Source organism: Rhineura floridana, chromosome 1, assembly GCF_030035675.1.
Source record: "Rhineura floridana isolate rRhiFlo1 chromosome 1, rRhiFlo1.hap2, whole genome shotgun sequence".
Classification (NCBI taxonomy): Eukaryota; Metazoa; Chordata; class Lepidosauria; order Squamata; family Rhineuridae; genus Rhineura; species Rhineura floridana.
The window spans coordinates 314,283,039-314,298,548 of record NC_084480.1 but is presented as its reverse complement, the minus strand read 5'-3'; the positions used below and the strand labels follow the sequence as shown (position 1 = coordinate 314,298,548).

Sequence of the window (15,510 nt, the reverse complement as noted above, 5' to 3'; positions counted from 1 at the left end):
TTGGGTGCATGCAGAAGAAGTTTTGAAAAACAATATTAGAAAGCAGCATATAGTAAGGCATGCAAGTCCTTTTAGGGAAGGTCAAAGTGAAAGTCCAATGAATTAGCTTCAGAAGTATCAAGAAGGGAGATTGCGGCAAAGTCAGTGTGTGAGGCTAGTGAGCCGGGCAAGTCATCTCCCACCAATTGCAGCCTCTGGTCTTGAGTCTTTGGCGAGGAGAGTTCTTCTCTGAGCAGAGGGGGTCCTCCGAAGTCATTCTCTGCAGTGGTTGCTGGTGTATCTGGCTGTATTGGTGTCTGTTCCCAACCAGATTCAACACAGAGTTACTCATAAGAGAGCCATAGAGACTTGTTGCTGTGCTGGATGGCAATCTTTTCACTAAGGAACTGTTCTGGGACTGAGTTCTTCAGAGGATCTGATCTACCTTCAAAGCCAAGAAATCATGAACAATATTGCATTTAGTGTTCCCTGTCCACAGCAAGAAGCTAATGGTACCCATCTGTTTGAACAATATGTCTGCAAAGGTCTGTGTAGGCTACTAGAAGCACAAGGTCTTTTGTAATCCAAACATGAGACCTGCAAAGTTATAGCTTGGACATGCAAAAGGCTGCTTTTCTAGCAATCCTCAAAGTTGAATGAGATCTCAGGAGACTGGTTCGTCCTGAAGACCCATAGCCAGTTAGACTGAATGCTTCACTTGTTAAGAAATGGATTGGATTTGTACTTCTGGGAGGTTGAGGACAATTGTCCCCTTGGAAAATACATGTATGATACCTTCTAAACAGCTTATATAGTCTGGGCCTTTAAGTGGGTTATATCCAACTAAATCATTCCACATGGAGAATGGGGCCTCCCCTCCCTCTCAGCTCCCCCCCCCCCAAAAAAAACAACCCTGCTCTGAAGGTTCCCCAGCCCTCTGTCTCAGAGTTGGGGGCCGTGTGTGGATCAATCCTATGACTTTCATCTTGGGGCTCTTGTGTGCTGTTTTTGTTATATTCATTTAGTTTTGAGTTTAATGCTTTTTATTTAAATTTTATGTTTACGTTTTTTATGTACGTTGCCGAGAGAACTTTGTTAAAAAGACAAACAGAAATAGTCAGCTTGGCCAAAGTAACATTTAGAGGGCGGCTGTAACATAGTGGTGCTCATATTGTCTGTGTGCCGCTGGATATGGGTCTGTCCTAGGGATGACACTTCATTGATACATGGCTGCTTCACTTAGTTATCTTGGGAGAAAGGCAAATTTACCTACATGTAAATTTCCATCCTCTAAGGAGTCTGTAGCAGGGAGCAGTTGCCTTGCTGGACTTTGTGAACCTTGCAGTTGAGTTCTGAGATCTGGGAGGTTAGGAAGTTTCAACTTTCAGGAATATCCTTCCATCATATCCTCTTCAACCCCCCCCCCCCCAGAGCTTTTGTTTGTTTGTTTGTTTAAAATTGTTCCTGGATGACACATGACATAGAGTCTCTGTAGCTGATCAATACAATACAAGTTTAAATAATAAAACATCATAAAAATATAATTGCTAAAAAGTAAGAACCAAAATAATATTAATCGCAAACAATATTTAGCCCAATAAGAACAGTAAAATTAAATAATCATAAGCTATTGTAGCACCACATGTACAGCAGCACAAGAAAATCAAGAGAAGGCACTTGTAAACAAATGTCTTTAGAGTTTTTTTTAACTCCTGCAATGATGAGGTATTCTGTATATCAACCAGAATAGAATTCCACAAGGTGTGGGGCCACAGACAAAAATGTCCTCCTCATTCATCTGGCCAGCCTGATCGTTCTCACAGGTGCAGACACAAGCAGACCTCCAAGGTTGATTGCAAAGTATGGCCAGGCAGATACAGATGAAGGAGCCCCTTCAGGTTACCTAGTCCCAAACATTTTAGACTTTTAAAGGTTGAAACCAGCACTTTAAATTAGCCCCAGAAATGCACTAGTTGGTATACCAGCCTAAGCTGCTAAAATTCACTGGTGGCCACTCCCACCACCTGAATTTACACAGATAGTGTCGAGTCCAGAAAAGCTTCCAAACTGTGTACTTTGTTCCACCTACAGTAGCTCCGCCTTGTCTGGATGAAGCCTCAGCTTATTCACCCTTGCCTAATCCAAAAACTCCTTCAGACACCACATCAAGAGCTTTTCAGAAATGATCTGCATTCACTGTGGTTGAGACTAAGCTTTTTGGGCTTAGACTGAGAAAGTAGGTACCTTGACCTGACCTGATTCCAAGAAGAGAGATTGTTCTGGATGTGACTGTCTTCTCTGAGAATACAGGACTGCACACATAAGCAGAATTTCCCATTTTACGGTTAACTTTAGCTTTCCTCTATGTGGTTGGAGCATAAATTCCATGGTGAATATTCATGGTTCAGAACAACAGATAGGTAGTCTGCCAAGGCACATTTCTGAACAAAAACTCAACTGTTTGTTGAGAGGTTGTGCAATTTCTAACTCGTTATTGCTACCTATTGTTAAATAGCTCGGTCACCCCCATTACCCATATACCTGAGTGTGTTTTTTAAAAGTCCTTTCAAAGCTCTATTATCTCAGTCTTTAACATGTCTGATATCTTTTCCATATACTCCATTTCCTGTTAACTGCTCACTTTCTTTTTTAAACTTCCTAGGTGTGTGTATGTGGGAAATTTTAATGCACGGCATAAAGCCCTTTCAAGGAGTGAAGAACAATGATGTGATTGGCCGCATTGAGAATGGTGAGCGATTGCCGATGCCTCCAAACTGCCCTCCCACTCTGTACAGCCTTATGACCAAATGTTGGGCGTATGACCCCAGCAGGCGGCCGAGATTTACAGAACTTAAAGCTCAACTCAAGTAAGAATTTCTTGTCTGTTAGCTCTGTCGTTACGTGTTAATCTTTTTATGTTAAGACATTGACTTTAAAAGGATTGTGTTTTTGAGGGAAGGGAAGAGAGCACTGAATGGGTGACTTTCTCTCTCTCTCTCTCTCTCTCTCTCTCTCTCTCTCTCTCTCTCTCTCTCTCTCTCTCTCTCTCTCAAGTTTTTTGTTATGCTGATTTTGTTATGCTTGGAATATCACTATTTACAATTAAAGCAATTAAAAATCTCTTGGAATAACTGAGACCTGAATCTAATCATAGTAGGTGTGACTATTCTGTTTCATCATAACCTTCTGTCAGTAGATGTTGTGGGAGTCAGTCTCATTGAATTCCTACCAAGTGTTGCTTCTGGCCTGCATTCAACTTCAGTTGTCTATTTTCTTTTCTCCAGCACAATTTGCCCTCATTACTTTCCTGATCATCTTCCTTGTCTACATAGAATCAGTGACTGATAACTTTTTCCCTTGTTTTTCTCTTTCTTTGGAGGGTGTTTCCTGTAGTTGAACTTAGCCATGCAGGTAGAACAGACTTTCCTGAAGCTTGACTCTAGGAACATACATTTTTGAAGGGTTGAATCTACACCCAGCCCCATTTAGAGGCATTGAGCAGATGTTGCCCCAAATTCTCCCTTTTTCATTGATCAAAATGACATTTTCCTGGCTTTTCTGTTGTACTTCCAAGGCAGCTACTGCTAACAGTAATATTTATTATTTATTTATTTATTTAATTTGTATTCCGCCCTTCCTCCCAGCAGGAGCCCAGGGCAGCAAGCAAAGCACTAAAAAACTTTAAAACATCATAAAAACCGATCTTAAAATACATTAAAACAAAACAGCATTAAAAACATTTTTTTTAAAAAAAACAACCTTAAAAAGGGTTAAAAACATTATTAAAAACTTATTAAACAATTCTGACACAGATGCAGACTGGGATAGGTCTCAAGTTAAAAGGCTTGTTGAAAGAGGAAAGTCTTCAAAAGGCACAGAAAAGATAGCAGAGATGGCACCTGTCTAATATATAAGGGAATTCCACAGAGCAGGTGCCACCACACGAAAGGTCCGTTTCCTATATTGTGCAGAACGAACCACCTGATAAGATGGTATCTGCAGGAGGCCCTCACCTGCAGAGCGCAGCGATCGACTGGGTATATAAGGGAGAAGACGGTCTTTCAGGTATCCTGGTCCTGAGCTGTATAGGGCTTTGTACGCCAAAACTAGAACCTGGGCAGCCAGAACACTGGGCAGCCAGTGCAATTCTTTCAGCGGCGGGGTGATATGTTGGTGATACCCTGCTCCAGTGAACAGTCTCGCCACCGCATTTTGCACCAGCTGCAGCTTCCGGACCAACCTCAAGGGCAGCCCCACATAGAGCGCATTACAGTAATCCAGCCTAGAGGTTACCAGTGCGTGGACAACAGTGTTCAGGCTATCCCGGTCCAGAAATGGCCGCAGCTGTCTCACCAGCTGAAGCTGGTAAAAGGCACTCCTAGCCACTGAGGTCACCTGGGCCTCTAGCGACAAAGATGGATCCAGGAGCACCCCCAAGCTACAGACCTGCTGTTTCAGAGGGAGTACGACCCCATCCAAAGCAGGGAACTGACCAATTATCTGAACACGGGAACCACCAACCCACAGTGCCTCCAGTTTGCTAGGATTCAGACTCAGTTTATTGGCCCTCATCCAGCCCACCACCGAGTCCAGGCAGCGGTCTGGGGCTTGCATGGCCTCTCCCGATTCAGATGTTATGGAGAAATAGAGCTGGGTATCATCAGCATACTGCTAACACCTCGCCCCAAATCTCCTGATGACTGCTCCCAAGGGCTTCATACAGATGTTAAACAGCATGGGGGACAAGATGGTACCCTGCGGCACCCCACAGCACAACTGCCAGGGGGTCGAAAGACAGTCACCCAATGCTATTCTCTGAGAACGACCCTGGAGATAGGATTGGAACCACTGTGAAACAGTTCCTCCAATACGCATCTCACCAAGTCGGCCCAGAAGGATACCATGGTCAATGGTATCAAAAGCCGCTGAGAGATCAAGTAAGAACAACAGGGTTGCACTCCCCCTGTCTTTCTCCCGATAAAGGTCATCCATCAGGGCGACCAAGGCCAATTCAGTCCCATTACCAGGCCTGAACCCAGACTGGGATGGGTCAAGATAATCTGTTTCATCCAAGAGTACTTGCAGTTGCTGCGCCACAACCCTCTCAATCACCTTCCCTAAAAAGGGGGTATTTGCAACCGGTCGGTAGTTGTCACAGACCAATGGGTCCAGGGTGGGCTTTTTCAGGAGTGGTCGGATCACTGCCTCTTTCAAGGTGGCTGGAGCCACTCCCTGTCGCAATGATGCATTGACCACACCCTGGATCCAAACAATGCACCATGCAAAGCCAAGGTTTCTTCTTGGCTTACCAATCATGGTTTGCTTGGAGTGAAATAAACCATGATCCCCTGTTCACTTAGCCAGGAATGTGAGAAGCAAAGCAGGAGTGATCTCTGTATTCATGGCAAACCATTAACTATGGTTTACCATGATGTGTGAACTAGGCAACAGCAAAAACGAAAACGAAAACCTTCTAAACAACTTGGTTTTTCAAAGGCATGGAATTATAAGATTGAAAATGTACTTTCCTATGACTGCCCAAGGTTGCATCACCAGAAGAGAATGACCAACCCTTATAAATAAAAGGGCTGACTTAGCCTTTGAGGAGTGAAAGCAAGGCCAAGAAATCTTTGTGCAGAGAAGGGGGGGAAGTATTGTGAAAAATATGCTAAAGAGGGGAGGTAGAGGCAAGCAAATCCCCTGCTCAGTTAAAACAGGAAAGTGTTTACACCTTTGGACCTACAGGAAAGACTTCAGGTTTTGTGTGGTCCCCCCCCCCCCGAAGATAGGCATTCCTATATTTCGTAACAATCCGTCTGTTCATGTACATATCTATTGAAATCTTTCACCATATCCACCCACAACCTGGGATGCAGCACGCAGGCATGTGGGACAGTGCCTTTTTGTTTGTGACACTACAAGGATAGAATTCCCTCCTTAGGGGCAAGGGGGTAGTTAGCTTAGCCCTACCACTTTTCACCAAAAAATGGTTTGTTCAGAGGACCTTGGGGAAGAAGATTGCTTTCGCAGTTGACAGTGAGCCTATGCTCCAATTTGGGGGGAGGGGGATTTGTTAGCTTTTTTTAAAAAAAAATGTTTATTGGGTGGTTTTATACTAACTCATCCTGTCAGCACAAGGATTTCCACTTGCTCAGCAAGACTACCCCCACTCCACCCATGCCTTCCCAAAATCTGCACCAGAGAACCCTAGAACAGATTTGGAGGGGTGGGGGGAGGAAAAGTTGAGAAAGTTCTGTTGCACAAGCAGAAATCCTTGCACTGACTGAACACTATTGTTGTACTGCTTATTGTTCCAGGAGTCATTGGGTTTTAGGGGGAAATGAACTCTTTTAGGCCAGAGTAGTGGTTAGAGTGTTCGATTACAACCTGGGAGACCAGGGTTTGAATCCTCACATAGCCACGAAGCTCACTGGGTGTCCTTGGGCCAGTCACTGCCTCTCAGCCTCAGAGGAAGGCAATGGGTAACCCCCCATCTGAATACCACTTACCATGAAAACCCTATTCATAGGGTCGCCATAAGTTGGGATCGACTTGAAGGCAGTCCATTTCCATTTTTCAGAGATTTTTAATATTAAGCAGTTTATAAATGCTTTTAAATAATGCATAATCATAATTCAAGAAGGCAGCGGAAAAAGAGTTTTGAGGTTTTAAAGTCCTTGTGTCTGTACTGTCCTTTATTGGCAAAAGAGGGAGAGCAGCTCTCTTCCTTGAGTTACCTTACTATACTGTGAGCAGCAGCGTTTTATTGTGTTGTTGCAGGTAAAAGTGCACCCAAATGAACTATAATTAGCTCATTCATAATTGGGCATGGAAGGTCGCTATTGTTCCCACTGAAAGGGATAGTAAGGGAAATGAAGCATATAGGGAATCATTTTCCCAAACAGTTCATACCTGAATAGAAATTTGAATTCAGGATTCTCCCACTCCATACTACCCTGGGTATGGTCTGAAGGCACACAAGACCACCACCTTGATGAAGCAAAGCAAGTGTGAGTCTGGTCAGTGCCTAGTTGGGTGACCATTTGGGAACTACATGTATGTTTCCTTGGGTTTCATGAGAAAAGTGGATTACAAACGTAAGGGGGGAAAATAAAAAATGCAAGGAAATAAAATAATAAATAAATAAATTAATTAATTAAACTGCAACTCCACCTTACCATCCTGGTCTGAAGAACACAGAGAAGATTTCAGCCAACCCAGTGGCTTACTTAGGAATGCAAGGACATGTAATGCCCTTTGGGGGCAGGGAGTGCATTGTGAAGTGTTTCTGTGGTAAGTTAGGATCATGGTATTTTGCTGAAATGCATTCTGATGGCATTTTCAAATCAAATGTCAACTTTTCTAAGAAAATTAGTTGAATGCCTTCAAGCTGCTTTAGGATCTGGCAGGGCAAGCTGCAAGACAAAACATGCCTCTTTACTTACTGTACTACAAATAATGTTCAGTTTGGGAAAAATACGGCTCCATCTGACTTCCCTGACCTGTGAATTCTAGCTTTAAAATGCAAAGAGTGCATTAGAACAGCTGTATAAAGGGACAGTCAAAAATATCTCTAGACATTGCGCTCTTCCCATCTATGGACTGTCCCTCTCAGTAGCCAAACAAAGGAAGTTTTATGTGTTATTTTTAATCCTTTGCTTCAAGCACATTATAGCTTCTCAGTCATTTCCATTTTATACTCTTCTTTGTCAGCGCAGAGGCAAACATCTGAGGATTGCCTTCATTTTGACAGATCAGAATTTGAGGGCATGGTTGCCTTGATTCCCCTCACCCCATTTTAAAGGCTTCGAAATAGGGGCTCCATATAAACCAACACTGACTGGGAGTTAGACCAGGAATCTATCCTCAGCATAGCTTTTGGATTTCATCATCATCATTATTAAATTTATTACCTGCCCTTCACCAGAAGGTCTCAGGGCAGGTCACAACAATATAAAATACAATAATAAAAACAGTTTAAAACAAATCATATTCACAACCAGAGAGGGTCCTAAATATATATATATATCACGTGATGAGTCTTCAGCATATGACAATAGCTGCACAGGGAAGGTGCCAGGTGCACCTCTATGGGGGGGGGGGGAATTCCACAACTTAGGGACTACTACAGAGAATGCCCTCCCCAGGGCTAACCCCCCCAAAAAAAGGTCTGAGGGTGGCCAAACTTCGAAGAAGGTCGTCTCTTCCAATCTCAACTCCTGAGAGGGTCTGTATGGAAGAAGGTGACCTTTCAGATATTTGTGGCCTAGGTCATGTATGACAGTAGAGTGAACATCTTCAATTAGACCTAGAAACACAATGGCAAACAATGCAGTTGTTTTAAAACTGGTTGTATGAGATCTAAATGGAGCCCCAGTTAATAATCTGGCTGCTGCATTTTGGACCAGTTGAAGTTTCCGGGTCATCTTCAAGGACAGCCCCATGTAGAGCGCATTGCAATAATCCTTTCTGGAAGTTATTTGAGTGTGGAGTAATGAGACCAAGTCATCTCTGTCCAAAAGGACCCGTAGCTGGAAAAAGGCACTTCTAGCCACTGAGTCCACCTGAGCCTCCAGTGACAACACTGAATGTAGGAGTACCCCCAAGTTACAGACCTGATCCTTCCAGGGGAGTGCAGCGCCATCCAGGACAGGCCATCTCCCCACCTCCCGGACTTGAGAACTCAGGACACATAGCACCTCTATCTTTTCAGGATTCGTTATTGGTCCGCATCACCACCAAGCTCCAGTCTTAACACCTCAACTGCCTCCTCCAATTGAGATGGAACAGAGAGATAGAGCTGGGTGTCATCCACATATTGGTGACGTCTCACTCCAAATCTCCTAATAACAGCTCCCAGCAGCTTCATCTAGCTGCTAAATAGCATGGGTGACAAGATACAATCCTGAGGGACACCACAGGAAAACTCCCATGGTGTCAAACAGTAGCCTCCCATAACTACTTGCTAGAAATGTCTCTGTTCGTATGAGTGGAACCATTGAAGCCCAGGACCCCCAACCCCCCACCTCCCTGAGATGCTCCAGAAAGATACCGTGGTCAACAGTATTGAAAGTTGCTGAGAAATCAATGAGAACGAGCAGGGTCACACTCACCCTATCTCCTGACAAATGTCATCAACCAGGGCAACCAAGGCAGTGTCCGTGCCATGACCAGGCCTGAAGCCAGGCTGGACTGGATCTAAGTAATCAGTTTCTTCCAACCATGCCTGAAGCTGAACCATCACTACTTTCTCGAGCACCTTGCCCAAAAAGGGGGTATTTGCCACTGGGCAATAGTTGTTTAACATTTATGGGTCCAGGAATTAGAGTCCTTTTCATCATGTGTGAAATGTCCTTCCCTTACCAGTGATGACCACAGTTTGCTATCACACATGGGATTAGGGACTTGGTAGCCAAAGCCCCCTTCAAAGTTGTTTGCCACAGCCTCTGCCCTACTCTCTAGTCAGCCATTGCCAACCTTGTGCCCTCCAGATATTTTGGGCTGCAATTCCCATCAGTCCCAGCCAGGTCCTAGGTTCACTCCCCTGCTTCTCCAGGTAGGGCTGAGAGACAGGTCTGTCTAAAACCCTGGAGAGACCCTTCGTGTCAATTTAGACCAACCTTTGCCAACCTAGTGCTCCTCAGATGTTTTGGTTTACAACAACTGCAACCATAGGAACATAGGAAACTGCCTTGCCCTGAGTTAGACAGTGGCTCTATCAAGATCAGTATTGTTTACACTGATTGGCAGTGGTTCTCCAGGTTTTCAGGTAGGTGTTTGTCCCAGCCCTACCTGGAGATGCCGTGGTTTGAACCTGGGACCTTCTGCTTGCAAAGGAGATGCTGTACCACTGAGCTGTGGCTGATGAGGAATCATGATAGGCGTTGGAATCCAAAACATCTGGAGGGCACCAGGTTGGCAAATATTGCACTACCACTCCACCCCCGTGAGAGCCAGTGTGGTGTAGTGGTTAAGGTGTTGGACTACGACCTGGGAGATCAGGGTTCGAATCCCCACACAGTCATGAAGCGCACTGGGTGGCCTTGGGCCAGTCACTGCCTCTCAGCCTCATGAAAACCCTATTCATAGGGTCGCCATAACTCGGAATCGACTTGAAGGCAGTACACATTCATTCATTCACCCCACCCCCGAGTGAACTGGAGGTAGCTAAAGAGGGGCTTCTGCTCATGGTATGTGCACATCCTGTTTTTATCTCGGTTAAACAGGTCTTGTATTTTTTAAAAAAAACATGCAGAACCTGTTTAACCATTTCAACAAATGTGTCAGTACCATGTTTTCAAGTCAAACTCAACTCACTAAAAGTATGCATCTTCAGCCTTCCTGATGTTCTGCTTCCTGAACACACCAAGAAAAAAATACACTATATATTGCTCAGATTTCTTCTGGCTTTGTGGTATTAGGGTGTGTTTGGAACCTACTAAGTGATGAACTGAGATTGCAGGGCAACAGGCTCAAAATCCACATATGTTTAGCTACCAGATGAAGGCAATTGCTATCTAGGTTTCTTCCTCCTCCGCCTCTATAGAAACTGTGGAGACGTTTTATGTTTGACAGAGCAGAGAATCAGAATCTAATAGCCAATCAAGGTGGAATTTAGTTTTGAAAAGAGCAATGGATTAAGGCAACAGATCTCATGCTTTTTATTACTTTAATCCAAATGGTTAACTGGGGTAGCTAGATAAGAAGGGGGTAAATTCTGAACAGCCTTTAGAAACTCCTGAATGGCATCCAAAGCACAGGAATTGCTATGCTGCCAAACTGATTAGCTTGTGGCTCTGGAGAGACCAATGTGGAAATTATCAGATCAGCATCAAACTCCTAAGAATATGTATGGTATAGGATTCTAAGTCTAGGAAGCTGCATGCAAAATATTTTCAAGATGGCTAATATCCAAGCTTGTTAATTTGCTTGGTAGGAAGGAGGGAGTTTCTGAGGAGGCAGCAAATCTTCAATTAGTCACTTCAAGTGGGAAAGAGGTGGTGAGTACAGCAGTTGAGCAATAGGGCTTCATTCTCGTATTTGTTTTACTGGAGAAAGTCTTTCTGCTCTCTGTGAGAAGCTTGTCACAGTTTTTGTTGAGTCTGTCCTTTAGTAAAGGGTATGTGATTGATTAATTAATTAAGCAATAATAGAATTTTAGATGAAGTTTTAAAAGTCTGAGATTAGATTTAAACATTACTAATGAACTGAATATCTCTGTCTCTTCCATTAGAGAGACAGTCTGGAGCTTCTTTCTGACTTTTCAGAGAGTCAATCTTACTTTACATGTGAAGTATGAATGTCTTCAAGCAAGTATGTGCTTGATTAATTGCCTCAGTATAATTACACTGGTGCCATTAGATCAAAAGGAATGTGAATATATATATATATATATATTCAGCGTTCTTCTGTGGAATCACCCATAACATTCTAAATATATCTCTCATTGGCATATGTCTCGATGTTTTAAGAGTCTTCTGTTTCAAAATGCAGTTGCTAATTTTGCAAAGGCATGTTCCCCACACCCCCGCTTCCCCTCCCCACTATCAGCCTTATGAAGCCTAACCGTTTCTGTTGCTGTCTAAAAAGAAGACATATTTGTCTAGCAAATTCCTTACTCGTCTGCAGTCTGGAACCATTGGTTTGGGGAATGCGCTTGGAGGAGACTTGAGGACGGCATCTATTGCTTTCTGAGCCAGAATGTCATTTATCTTCAGTGCAACATTTCTTTCCCCCTTAGTACAATACTGGAGGAAGAGAGGCTGCAGCAGGAGGAACGAATGAGAATGGAATCAAGACGACAGGTTACGGTGTCGTGGGATTCAGGAGGATCGGATGAAGCTCCTCCCAAGGTACTGAAGATGTGTTTCTCTCATATCCTTGACACTTTATTCCAGGGATAAGCACTGCAGGCCACATATGTATACACATATGTATATGTTTGAATCTCTGTTGTATAAAAATTCAGACAGCTACATTTTTTTTCTTTGAAAATAAAAATTGGCCCTCTTCTGCTGCAGAGGTCCTAGGGCGGGGCAAGGGGTGGGGGGCCCTGAGGGAAAGCATGCTGAAGATAATATGACAGATTAGTTTCTCAGTTCTTACAAGGTTTAGATGCGTATTCTTTTTCCTACATTTGAAAGTTGAAAAATATTACTTAAGCACTATAAAAAATGTGAAACTACATGAAAATGATACGCAGCTTTTGCTGATATCTAGTAGCTAAATCACCTGTTGACTGAAATTTGGAAACTAAGTGTGATTTTACTAATTGCTGCTTATGGTATTCTGATGAGATCCTGTGGCTTACATCTCATTAGCTGCTTTGCTGAAACTTGGTACCATTGTTGACATGTTCACCTTAAACAAAAGTAAATGCATTAACTGGGTCTGATAGCAATTGCATTGTTGGTGTTGATACACATTTCCCCCTTCAGATTCTCTCCTCTCAGGGGCCCATAACTTGTCATTATACTGTTTTACTTGGGCAGTAAACATATTTCTTTTTGTCTTGTGTGTCCTCTCATAAATATCTGGCTTGTGGGACATCCATAAAATTATGTTTACACCATAATAGCGAGTCATTCAGAAATGAGTTCATTCCATTCTAATTTATGCTGGGGCATATACCTTGCTCTGTGGATAATGAGACATGTTTTGCTTACATCTTGTTTTCACTTCATCGCCCTTTCTCTCAGCAATCCTTAGGAATATAGGAAGCTGCTTTATACTGAATCAGACCAATGGTCCATCTAGCTCATGGTTGTATACACTGACTGGCAGTCACTCTCCAGGGTTTCAGGCAGGGGATATTCCCAACCCTACCTGGAGATGCTGGGGACTGAACCTGGGACCTTCTGCATGCAAAACAGATGCTCTACCACTGAGCTATGACCCTTCCCCATTTCTCCAGCTGCTTCCTATATTGCGTCTTAGAACCTGTATGACAGGAGTAGAGTCCTTGGTGGCTTTCAGGAGCTGATACCATGATTATTATTATTTTTTTTTAAAAAAGGCTTGACAGTGCAAGATATAATCGAGGACAGAGGTGACATGGGGTGGGATCTGGGAGGGAAACCACCATGGTGGGCAAACCAGCGAGACTGGGAAACAAGTAGATGGTTTGTGGAAATGCTCAGGTAGGGATGGCTAGGTCAGAATAGGTGGATTTCTAAAGCCAGGCAGGCAATATGAATGAGGTTGATTGTTGATTGTGAAGTTTCTCTGAGAGAACAGGCCTTACGCTGCTTGAAGGCTAGAGCCCATCAGGCTATGACAGTCAAAATAAGTCTCTGTTGTGCTTTGTTCCCGATGCTGAAGGGGAGGGTTTGGAACGAAAGTCTTGACTGCAAGACAAGAGATAGAAGTGCTCTTGAGCCACTGTATGGACCAGCTCCCTGAGCACCTGGATCTGCAGCTGGACTCTCTTTGAGGGTGTCAGCACTGAAGCTTAGCTTGTTTCAGACAGCTGCGCTATAGGGTTGCATTTCTTACAGTCCCTTTCTGCCCCACGTATTACCTTCCTTGCTTGTCTCTCCCATGCCATATCCTTTTCCTAAGCTTGCTTGCATACGTAGGTTATGTGAAAAGGCACTTTACATCCAGCAGCTTCCAAGATTGACTGCTGTATATGTGTGGAATCTTCGCATGTGTACGTGTGTGGCTGTTCTTGCTTACCATAGATAAGCTGTTGTTTGGAAAAGGGAGACCTGTTTTGAGAGAGAGACTTTATTCCTTTTCCATTTCAGTACAGTAATAACCAGTAGCCATGCATGTGCCCATATGAATCCCTCATCTTTATTCACACAGCTCAAGTCAGACACATGTTAAGGGGAGCTTCAAAACAGCACAATAAAGCAAAGAGGAAATGTGAACATGAACAGAGCGTTCAATGATGACTGAAGCGTCGCTCACCCATCGCTAACTTCCTGACCCTGAAGCCTCACAGGCTTTGACAGGATAAGGAGTATAGACCGTAAATAAAATGCTTTGGATGTTTCTCTAAAGCTGCTTATAGTAGGCCCAGGGACTGAATGCAGTCCTCCAGGCTTCTCTATCTGGCCCTTGAGATGCTTTCCAAGCAATACCTATTCCCAGGTCGCACCCCCTTTTCCTGGGCTGCTACTCTGCAGCCTCCTCAAGTGCTTCTGCCTGGGTGGAATGTGTCCTTGAACTGTGATAATGCCTCTTCCTTGGTTGGTTGGATGGAGAGATGCTTAGGGGGTGCAGGTGTATATATATTTATATATTATATTTATTTTTATATTTATTGAGTTCATTAGTCGCCCATCTGGCTGGTTATCCAGCCACTCTGGGTGACGTACAACATAAAAACATACAAATTGCATGAGAGCATTAAAAATCTCAACCAATAGTAATAAAACCTAACCCACCCCAAAAGCCTGTCCGAAGAGCCAGGTCTTCAACGCCCAACGGAAGCTCATCACGGAGGGGGCATGGCGGATGTCATTTGGGAGGGAGTTCCACAGAGTGGGGGCCACGGTTGAAATAGCCCTCTCCCTAGTCCTCACCAGTCTAGCCGTTTTAACTGGTGGGATGGAGAGAAGGTCTAAAAACCTCTGACTAGAAACTCTTTGGACGCTACTCTTAAATGGTTATACTTATTCTTAGTAGAGGTGTCCTACCGTGTCATATTGAATAATGGCTACCTGCTCTACAGCCTTCTCTGTGGAAATCTGCAAGGGGCCATCTTTCCCATCTCCTCTTTTCCAGCTTGTATAAGGGTAGTGGGGAAAACTTAATGGAAACATGAAATTCAGTGCCATCGATTTCACTCAGCTCTGTCTGTACTTCCTATTGATCCCTGCTCTTTGGTATTCACTCAGGGCTAAGTCGTACTTGAGGCAACAAGAGTATTCAAAAGGGCATGTAGCTCCGTGATGCAGGAGACTGATGTTTAGGTGTTTTCTGCTACAAATGCCAAGCTGCTTGTGACAGATACATATCTTGCATAAAACATGAATGGGCCGCCATTGTCTCTGGGAATTGGATGTAGGCAGGCTGGGAAGAGCCCCTTGCTCAGTGGTATAGAGCACTGTGAGGATCCCACCTGCTGCCACCTCCACCTGTCAGGTCCCTCCAGTCAGGATCCCGGGTTTTATTTGTTCTCTCACCGGCTCTAGCACAGATCTCGCAAGATCCCACTGCTAGGCAGCACCACCAGCCACTCCCTGTTTCACAATATTGCCTTAGGACTTTGCCTTAGTCCCCTTCTGGCTTATTGTTACTTTGTGTCTGGGTGCACTTGCAGGCCACAACCCCCCCCCCCGTATCTTTGTGCCTGTAAAGCATACAGCCCTGGGTTGCCTTGGATACTTGATGATACACTATCTTTTCACCGCTGCCACCATTTGATACTGTTTCTGCACCTTGGTAATTACCTTGCCCTCCCTTCTGGTCTGTGTAAACCCCAGCCAAGGATCAGGCTTTTGATAAACCAATAAAATATTTATTTATAAATACCAGGAAATAACAAGATTACTTATGGGATATTTAACAAGCGTATGGTTT

The 15,510-nt window shown here is 43.9% G+C and overlaps 1 protein-coding gene across 13 annotated transcripts in view; it reads left to right on the top strand.

The window, feature by feature from the left end:
- Positions 1–15,510, top strand: part of PTK2 (protein tyrosine kinase 2) — a 356,254-nt gene that overhangs the window by 289,228 nt on the left and 51,516 nt on the right. For all 13 annotated transcript variants that reach the window (XM_061607042.1, XM_061607039.1, XM_061607035.1 and 10 more), the window contains 2 exons: positions 2,642–2,846; positions 11,720–11,831. In XM_061607042.1, coding sequence (XP_061463026.1) covers positions 2,642–2,846; positions 11,720–11,831 — 317 coding nt within the window. The remainder of the gene's footprint in view (positions 1–2,641; positions 2,847–11,719; positions 11,832–15,510) is intronic.